Source organism: Triticum aestivum, chromosome 1B (genome assembly GCF_018294505.1).
Source record: "Triticum aestivum cultivar Chinese Spring chromosome 1B, IWGSC CS RefSeq v2.1, whole genome shotgun sequence".
Lineage (NCBI taxonomy): Eukaryota > Viridiplantae > Streptophyta > Magnoliopsida > Poales > Poaceae > Triticum > Triticum aestivum.
In genome coordinates, this window is record NC_057795.1 from 633,301,317 (window position 1) to 633,310,700 (window position 9,384).

The following is a 9,384-nucleotide window of genomic DNA, read 5'->3' on the forward strand; positions in this document are numbered from 1 at the left end:
CAAGTACCAGTAGTTATTCATACGACAGAGCAGTCTGGAACATGCGAATTAACATGCAACAGTTTAGAAAATCACTTTCGACACGAATAACAGATTTGATAAATCCGGCTACCGGAGGTTGGGACGATCTGCTACTCTTCAACTGCTTCCTATACTTTGATCTGAATCAGATCTTGGCTGTGCCGACTATGGCAGCTGACGTCGCGGTTGCATTCACGAAACCTGGCGGAGGGGGAGGGGTGAGATGGGAGTTGGACAGCGAGCTGGGTCGGTTGGATACTTGGATTGCGAGCGCGGCGGCTGTGCCGGTCCGGTTCGATCCCCGCGGTGGATGACATAGCTAGCAGATGCCTTGCCTGACCCGCAAGGAGATAGCCTGCGTTGTACTACGTACCAGGAGCTCCACCAATCCAAGTATGGTGTTCCTCCCTGCTAGCTTTTGGTGACTTTTGCTGATCATTAAAGCTAAGCATAATTACTCTACTTCATTTGGCTGCGTGCATATACACTGCTGCTTCAGCCGCCGACGTCTTGGTCCTACACACAACTATGGACAATATGAAATTTCTTAAGCTTTGTTAGTTTATTTATTATATTTTGGACAAATAAAGCCTTGGCAGGGAAGGAAGTGGAGTGGCATGTAGATGTCTAAAGGAGATGCCTTACTTCATCGGAAAAAAGAAGAAGAAAGATTAGGCTAGATGCCTTACATGACTGCAAGGAGATCCAAATCTCATCTCCTCACTGCTTCTTTACCTTTTAGTACACATGGAGTGCTTTCATTATTGGTCATTGCCAATGTATTTTAAAATTGTCTACTTTACTCTTGCAGAAATGTAGGGAAAGGCTGCGTACAATAGACCCAAAGTGATGGGACCCTTCCCCAGACCCTGCGCAAGCGGGAGCTACATGCACTGGGGCTGCCCCCTTTTACTCTGAGTGCATTAAGCCGTTACCTGATCCGGCCATGAGGAGTGGGAGGGTAGAAGCTCCGTGATTATAGGTTCACGATCAGTGTATATATAGGTGCCATAGATTGCTGCTTTCTCTGCCCGTATTACTCTCAATTCCCAAGTCCCAACAACTCCAATCCTCGGCAAGGTGCTCACGAAGCTGTCGGCGTGATGGAGGCGGCTGTCGGCGCGGCGAGCTCGCTCCTCGGGAAGGTGCTCACGAAGCTGTCTGAGGACCTGGTGGCCGCGTATGTTGACAGCCTCGAGCTCGGCCACAATTCCCAGCAAATCAAAACTAGGCTGCTGCACACACAAGGGCTGCTGCAAGTGGCCGAGGGGAGGGACGTGAGCAACGTCACTGCCCTGCAGGCCTTGTTGGAGGAGCTGAGCAAGAAGGCCGATGAGGCGGAGGACGCGCTGCATGAGCTCCACTACTTCAAGATCCAGGACCAGCTTGACGGCACCCACTATGCGGTGCCGGATCTGGGCGATGGCCTCCGTGGCCATGCTCGCCATGGTCTCCATGCTCTTCGCTACACTATCGGTAACTGGTTTCCATGCTTTTCTTGCTCTCGTACGCAAGATGATGCTTCTGCTCCTACTCCTGTTGCCAATAGCCTACACTACACAACCAACTCTGCTACTGCTAGTGCTGATGATGGTGGCCATGTCGATAAGTTACATTTCAACAGAGTGGCCATGTCCAGCAAAATCAAGTCAGTAATAAATGACATACACTCCCTAAGTGACCCCGTCTCTGATTTGCTCAGCAAAATTCCAAGCAACAGCACAGCTGTCACCTTAAAACGGCCTCACATAGGATCAACAATTATACAGGATACATTGCATGGGAGGAGAGACATTTTTGAGAAAATTGTTGATGATATCACAAGTGGCACACATCACGGTAAAACCGTTTCTGTTCTTCCTATAGTTGGCCCGGGGGGTATTGGAAAGACAACTTTCACCCAACACCTGTACAATGATAGTAGGCCTGAAGAGCACTTCACTGTTATGGTTTGGGTATGTGTATCAACTGATTTTGATGTGTTGAAGCTCACCCAACAGATCCATAACTGCATACCTGCAACTGAAAGCGAAACTGCAATTGAAACAACCAATCTAGATCGGCTTCAGAAATCCATTGCACAGAGACTCAAGTCCAAAAGATTTTTAGTTGTCTTGGATGATATATGGAAATGCAATAGTGATGACGAGTGGAAAACCTTGCTAGCTCCGTTCACAAAGGGGGAAGCCAAAGGCAGCATGATACTTGTCACAACTCGATTCCCCAAAATAGCAGGAATGATGAAAACTGTTGATCCAGTAGAACTTCAAGGCTTGGAGTCTAATGACTTCTTCACATTCTTTGAAGCATGTATATTTGGTGAACATAAACCTAGGGATTATGAAGATGAGTTAGATGGTATTGCAAGAGAAATTGCAAGCAAGTTAAAGGGCTCCCCACTAGCAGCCAAAACAGTTGGTCAACTATTGAAGAAAAATCTTTCCTGGGAACATTGGAATGAAGTTCTTCACAATCGCGAGTGGCGAAACCAGAAAAGTGATAATGATATTATACCATCTTTGAAAATTAGCTACTATTATCTCCCTTTCTATATGAAAAAATGCTTCTCATATTGTGCCCTTTTTCCTGAAGATTATAGGTTTAGCAATTCCGAAATTAATCATTTTTGTATTGCAATAGGCATCATAGACTCTAGCTACCCAAGAGATAAGAATTACATGGAAGGTCTAGTGGAAAATGGTTTTCTCATGAAGGGGGTTTACGAAAAATCACCTTTTGATGAATACTATGTAATGCATGATTTAATGCATGAGCTATCTCGGAGTGTCTCTGCACAAGAATGCCTCAATATAAGTGATCTAGATTTTAGAGCCGAGGCCATCCCACAATCTATTCGGCACATATCCATCACCATAGAGAATAGATATGATGAAAAATTTAGGGAAGAAATGGGTAAACTGAAGGGAAGGATAGACACTGTAAATCTACGGACATTGATGGTTTTTAGAGAATATGAAGAAAGAACCACTGAGATCTTAAAAGATACGTTTAAGGAAACAAATGGCCTGCGTGTCCTATTTACAGCAGTGGAGTCCCTTGAATCTCTGCCACAAAGCTTTTCAAAACTTATCCACCTCCAGTACCTCCAAATTAGATCACCCTACGAAACAGAAATGGCTTTACCTAGCGCACTATCCAGATTTTATCATTTGAAATTCTTGGACCTAAGTAGGTGGTATGGCAGTTCTAATTTGCCTAAAGACATTAGCCGCCTTGTGAATTTACGCGATCTCCTCGCTGAAAAAGAACTCCACTCCAATGTTCCAGAGGTTGGAAAGATGAAGTATTTACATGAGCTAAAAGAATTCCATGTTAAGAAAGAAAGTGTTGGATTTGATTTGAGAGAGTTGGGGGAATTGAGAGAGCTTGGGGGGACACTCAGTATACATAATCTTGAAAATGTGGCAACCAAGGACGAGGCTAGTGGCGCCAAATTGATGTTGAAAATGGATTTGAAAGAGTTGACATTAGTTTGGGACGGAGAGTTGCCGAGTGATATAGATGCTCATATTCTTGATGCTCTTCAACCACACTCTAACCTTACAGCACTTGGCATTATAAATCATGGTGGTACCACTTATCCTAGTTGGTTGTGTCCTGAGATATTGGTGAAAAATTTAGAGACTCTCCATTTACACGGCGTGTCTTGGGGAGCTCTTCCACCTTTTGGGCAGCTACCATATCTCAGGGAACTCAGCTTGAAGAGCATTTCTGGAGTGGTTCAGATTGGTCCGGACTATGGTGGTGTTACAGGCAAATGTCTTATGCAGTTGAAGAATGTTGTGTTCCATGACTTGTCAGAACTTGTTGAGTGGGTTGTGGAACCTAATTGCCATATGTTTCCAAGTCTTGAAAGCATCGATTGCAGTAATTGTCCCAATCTATGCGTGGTGCCCTTCTCGGAGTGCTCCTGTACCAGTTTGTGCAGGCTTCGCATTGATGATTGCCCCAAGTTGTGTCTGCCCCCCATGCCTCACACCTCCACACTAACAGATATTGCTGTTGAAAATGGTTCAGAAAGGTTGTTTTCCTATGGAAAAAATTTGGTTGTTGCCGGTGCTTTGGCCTTCCACAATCTGGGTGAAGTTGAGAGTCTCAGTATAGATGTATGTCATCTTACTGGAAATTTTTTGTCAAAGGTGTTCAGTAGTTTCCCGACTCTTGCTGAATTGGAGATAAGGTTTTCATCTGAAAATTCTGAAGACGATGAGGAACGAGTAATACAGTTCCCATCATCTAGCTCACTGCAGACACTTAGCTTCTGGATGTCGAATGGCTTGGTTCTTCTGCCTGCCGAGGATGGAGGAGGAATCCAGGACATCACGTCGCTACAATCATTAAAAATAATGTATTGCAACAATTTGTTCTCTCGGTGGCCCATGGGAAAAGCAGGAGGAGCTCCCATGACCAACCCTTTCCCTGCTTCCCTCAGGAAACTTCATATTGAGGGAGAGTCAGGCATGCGGTCAATGGCTCTGCTCTCAAACCTCACCTCTCTCACACATCTAAGGCTAATAGGCTGCGAGAATTTGATGGTGGATGGGTTCAATCCTCTTATCACAGTCAACCTCAAGGAATTGGAGGTCCGGAACAACTTGTTCCAGACCAAATCTGTAGCAGCGGATCTGCTCTCAGAGGTGGCAAGGACCAAATCAATGCATGCGGGTTCCTTACAATTGAGGAAGCTGGAGGTGGATAGCATCTCGGCGGTGTTTGTTGCTCCCATTTGCAGCCACCTCTCCGCTACCCTCCACGAACTGCAATTCCATGATGATAAGCGGGCAAAAAGCTTCACGGAAGAGCAAGAGCATGCGCTTCAGCTCCTTACCTCCCTCCAGACACTAGGATTTAATCATTGCAAGGTTCGGCAGTCCCTCCCTCAGGGATTACATCACCTTTCTTCTCTCAAAGAATTAGAAGTCAGCAGTTGTCCTGAACTCCCATGGCTGCCAGAGCAGGGCTTCCCCACTTCGCTGCAAGTTCTACGTCTATGGTTTGGCAGTGCAGAGCAAAAACAGCAAGCTGAGAAATTTAAAAAAACATACCCAAGTTTACGAGTAGATTGTGCTTTTTAGCCCAAGGTAATACTTGTCGCTTCCCTCTTCTTATTTCTCTAAAGTGAGGCTTCCTCCTATTCATGATCTATCATAACTTCCAGTAGTACATTCTGACAGGCTAGCAGAGCAGGCTCCACTGTTGCAATATGTACATAGCTTCTGAAATCTGACAGGCTGCCAGGCACACGCCAATCCGCCAGTAAGTAACGGAAAACCAACTTCTGCTCATCGATTTATATGATTTCATTCACATTCCCTTCATGACTTCTGTATCTCTGTATCTACACATACAGCTGCCCTATAATTAATTCTTATGCATCTTCCCTTTTTCTAACCAGAACTATTAAATTTCTTATGCAGGAGGTGTGGCAGGTTTTGTCCCACACTTGCCTTTGTTCTGCTTTCATCTGCCAGCTGCGTGGTAAATATGAAGACTAAGGCGACTCCTGATAGACCTATAGATGAATGTCTATTTTATTTAACAGAATTTCAACAGGTAATAAGCAACTTGCACGTCTGAATTTGCAACCTAGTTGCTCATGTATCAAAAATTTAATGCGATGCATTCTGCAATCTTCTTTTAGGACATGAAACACGAGACATCACATATCGATTCTGCAAATTGGCCTCCAGTTCTGCTTTTATGGAATTATTAATCCTGTGTGTGCTTGCCAATTTCGATAGAGAAGTAAGTGTCAAATAGAAGCTATCTTCTCTTACCCTTCTACCACTTCTTGCATATTGACGCACCTATCTTTTGCTGTCAGGTGTCAACAAAAAAGGGCAACCTGGTGCATGTAGCTCCCGCTTGCGCAGGGTCCAGGGAAGGGTCCGACCACTTTGGGTCTATAGTACGCAGCCTTTCCCTACATTTCTGTAAGAGGCTGTTTCCAGGGCTGTCAGGTGTCAACAAAATGAAGAAAACCACTTTTTGAATTAAATGACAATATGAAGTGAAGGTGTTTCAGACGATCCAGTCTTATTTCCCCGGTCCCTGCGAAGGATCAACCATCTGAGCATTCTGAAGCTTAGAATGGCATCATGTTCAATGTCCAGGCTGCTGGGTAGTTTGCCAGAATAATTTGCAACAATCGCTGGTACGTAATTGTCCAGTGTTTCTGTATTTACACATACAGCCACCCTATAATTCTTATGCAACTTCTAAGCTGAGGTTGCACTGGCATCCTTCAGTGTTCTAGGTAATGGCTGAGCATCTATATTCGCTCGTGAAGTTTCTTCCCTTGTAGATTTTTCTGACCGTAAGTTGATTACTCCCTGCAGAACAAATACAAACAACAGTGAATTTCACAGTTGGCAATTACATCCGAATAATAACAGTAAATGAAGCATTTGTCCTGATATTCTGAGTGAGCCAAGCCTCGGAGTCCTGCAGTGACCATTTAAAAGGTTAGTAGGTCAATCTTCCTTCTTTCCTGTTTGTTCTTCTCTACTATTAAAAGCTCAAAAAGTGATAAAAATATCTCCACTTGTGTCTTGGAAGTCCTGTGTTTAAGACAGCCTCTTGGCAGAAAGAAGCAAGGGAAAGGCATCTAGAAGTTACCTTCCCCAGGCACCACAACGTGTGGGAGCTTCTGGCAGTGGGTACACCCTCACTGGAGCTCAAAAGCGACGATGGGTTATGCGTCAGAAGTGGTAAACACATGTTTACAGAGCTCACATTACATGTGGTGTGATCGTTCAGGCATTTGACACTAACTCATTTTGGTATGATCGTCCAGGTGTTTCTCTCAATTTGCTCCCAGTTGACGAACCCATACCCCAAGGATGTTTTCAAGTTCAGCTTCTGGGCGAAGGTGTAGCACCAAGATGGGATCTGATGGAAATGGACCGCCAACGGTTGCTACTCCGCGTCGAGCCCCCACTTCATTCAGTTTGTTGGCAGAACTAAGCCCTGTCTTCCTTGAGCTGATCTGGCATGTCACAGCAAATGTGCATGATTTAAGCTCTTGAGCCAAAACTTATGCAATTTCCATACAAGCGGCCCGAGAATTAGTTACTGCCAAGACTCGGCAAGTTTGCTCCATCCACGGCTTGTGTCTCACAAATTAATCCTATGTTTTTTTAGCCGTCCTCAAGCCTAACTAATATGTATATCTAGTATAAGTATCCCCACAGCCACATGTTCCTTGTGAAGGTGAATGAGAATTCTGAATTTCAGTTTGTAGGCAGTCGGTGGGACTGTGTGTGCTGTGCCTCTGCCCATGACATGACGGTCGCGGTGTCGTGGCGTCCATTCCCATTTTTTCATCTTCTCCATTTTGCTTGCCACTGCGTTTTCTTTCACTTTGAGAAGGGGGAGAGACGAAGCCATGCACCAGACGACACCAACAAGAAGCAATTCTCACAGGAACATCACTCAACTCAACTCTCATTACTTCCATCATATCCGTAGCACGATAATAACAGTTTATAACAGGCACACACACACTTTGCCACGACTCACAACCGAACAAGACTCTTGGTGAGTCCATTGCCATTTCCCCTGAAACCAAACCCCGTATGCACGCACCGCCGGCACCGGCACCATCACGACCTCCTGAAATCAACCACGATGCATTGATCGATGAACCCTAGCTAGTGGAAGTGCGCCCTCTTGCTCTTGACGGGGCCTCTGGGGATCTTGTCCAGCACGTTGGCGTCCACCTTCCGGTAGAACTTCTTGAGGTCCTCGCCGCCCTTGGCCACCAGGTGATCCACCTCCGTCCCGTACCTCTCGTACAGCGCCGGCAACGTCAGAGCGCACAAGAATCCTGCACCCCAACAAACAACAAATCACAATAAACCCTTAGTTCGTTGATCATCACATGCCTTTGATCTTTATGTTTTTTTTGGTTAAATTTTAGGTGATATTGTACTTACCAACGTAGACCAGAGTCGTGAAGCTGCAGTTGTCCCCGATCACCGCCACCACCCACAGAGATCCAATCACCTTTCATCATGGAGGAGGAGGAGGAGATGATTAGTTAGTTCGCTAATCAGTTGAGAAAAGTACCAGGGAGAAGAAAGTATATATGGTACCGAGAGGAACTTCTTGAGGTCCTTGCCGCAGGCGATGTCGTAGAGCACGGCCACGGAGCGCTCCAGCTTGCGGTGCACCGCCATGGCCGCCTCCCTGAAGGCGTGCTCCGACACGATCACCTCCGGGACGCGCGGCGGCGCCCTGTCGAAGAGCGGCGCGGTGACGGACCAGAGGAAGAGCAGGAGCATGCCGAGCAGCGCGGCGTGGCAGAGCAGCGTCACGAAGTTGTACTCGGCCACGTCGAACAGGAACCACACCGCCGTCGCCCCCGCCAGCATGCCCGCCGACAGGTTCCGGTCCCGCCACAGCAGCACGTCCGCCACTGCCAACAGTTCAGAGACCGCATGGCATTCAGTCAGTAGGTGACAGTGCGTGCGGTTCTCAGAGGGGGGAGAAAAATGTTAATGCTCGATACGAACGCCGCACCTTTCCGGCCGCCGAGGAACCTGTGCACCGGCCGCTGCCGGCGGAAGACGCTGACGTTGGGCGCCCGGCGGCCTTCGTCGTCGGACTCGGAGTCGCTCCGGACGTGAGGAACCGTGGCTCTCGGAGTCGTCGCCATCGCTGCCGTTCTCTCGTGGCGTGTTGTGCAGGTGTGATGATCCGGTGAGCGCTGGGCATGCAGGTCACAAAAGCTTCTCGACTTATAAGCGCTTCGTCCATGCCGGAAAGAGCATGGGAGGTCGATCAGTCCGGGAAGGAAGGGATAGCTTTGTGCCGGAGGGGTGGAGGGATGCCGGGGCAAGAGGCTTGCTTCCGGCGGAGGTTTGCCGGGGACCGGGGAGATGCCCTTGCTAGAGCCTCCAAGACCCGGGAGCCAGCCAACTCTCTCACGGTAAAAGATTTGTGCATACTTTTTAAAACAGTGTCTTGCGTTTGCATCTTGTTGGTTGCTGGCGTCAAAGCATTTCTACTTTGCTTGGACGAGGGGGGGTTCCCCCTGCATTGCCTGCCTCGAGCATTTCTACCAACGGCATTGGGTTCAGCGTTCAGACTGTTGGTAAAAGGCTTTGTTCTTCAGTTATAACAACTAGGAGGTTTATCCACGGCGTGCACACGATGCCAAATTCACCAGGCATTAAAATGATGCAACACCGCCCCTCTACCTGATAACTAGCTGAATGCCCGTGCGTTGCCGCGGTCACGAAAGAATTAATTTAGATAAATATACCAATACTTAAAAAATGTAATGGTCTTAGGCTTTGAAATATGTTTCCGATGAGTAAGAATAATTTGTTATACTTA

General features: G+C 46.9%; 2 protein-coding genes across 3 annotated transcripts; one reads left to right on the forward strand and one right to left on the reverse strand.

Annotated features, from left to right (window-relative positions):
• Positions 1-986: 986 nt before the first annotated feature.
• On the forward strand, positions 987-7,280 carry LOC123143845 (putative disease resistance protein RGA3). 2 transcript variants are annotated; one of them, XM_044562859.1, is made up of 8 exons: positions 987-5,123; positions 5,217-5,298; positions 5,460-5,595; positions 5,684-5,787; positions 5,867-6,298; positions 6,381-6,506; positions 6,601-6,752; positions 6,839-7,280. In XM_044562859.1, the coding sequence occupies exon 1, from the start codon at positions 1,125-1,127 to the stop codon at positions 5,115-5,117; it is 3,993 nt and encodes a 1,330-aa protein (XP_044418794.1). In that variant the 5' UTR covers positions 987-1,124; the 3' UTR covers positions 5,118-5,123; positions 5,217-5,298; positions 5,460-5,595; positions 5,684-5,787; positions 5,867-6,298; positions 6,381-6,506; positions 6,601-6,752; positions 6,839-7,280. The 2 variants fall into 2 exon arrangements, with proteins under 2 accessions (XP_044418794.1, XP_044418786.1); XM_044562851.1 differs by having other exon boundaries at positions 5,867-6,196.
• A 192-nt stretch (positions 7,281-7,472) lies between these two features.
• LOC123097635 (reticulon-like protein B9) lies at positions 7,473-8,745 on the reverse strand. Its single transcript, XM_044519428.1, has 4 exons — positions 8,566-8,745; positions 8,139-8,461; positions 7,980-8,049; positions 7,473-7,870 (listed from the first exon to the last, which is right to left on the reverse strand). The coding sequence occupies exons 1-4, from the start codon at positions 8,699-8,701 to the stop codon at positions 7,695-7,697; spliced, it is 705 nt and encodes a 234-aa protein (XP_044375363.1). The 5' UTR covers positions 8,702-8,745; the 3' UTR covers positions 7,473-7,694.
• Between the last annotated feature and the right edge of the window lie 639 nt (positions 8,746-9,384).

Coding starts and splice junctions, on each gene's coding strand:
- LOC123143845 (XM_044562859.1), top strand. CDS start 1,125: ATGGAGGCGGCTGTCGGCGCGGCGAGCTCGCTCCTCGGGAAGGTGCTC.
- LOC123097635 (XM_044519428.1), bottom strand. CDS start 8,701: ATGGCGACGACTCCGAGAGCCACGGTTCCTCACGTCCGGAGCGACTCC. Junction 8,462..8,565: donor GTTCCTCGGCGGCCGGAAAG/GTGCGGCGTTCG, acceptor AACTGTTGGCAG/TGGCGGACGTGCTGCTGTGG. Junction 7,871..7,979: donor CACGACTCTGGTCTACGTTG/GTAAGTACAATA, acceptor GTTGGGGTGCAG/GATTCTTGTGCGCTCTGACG.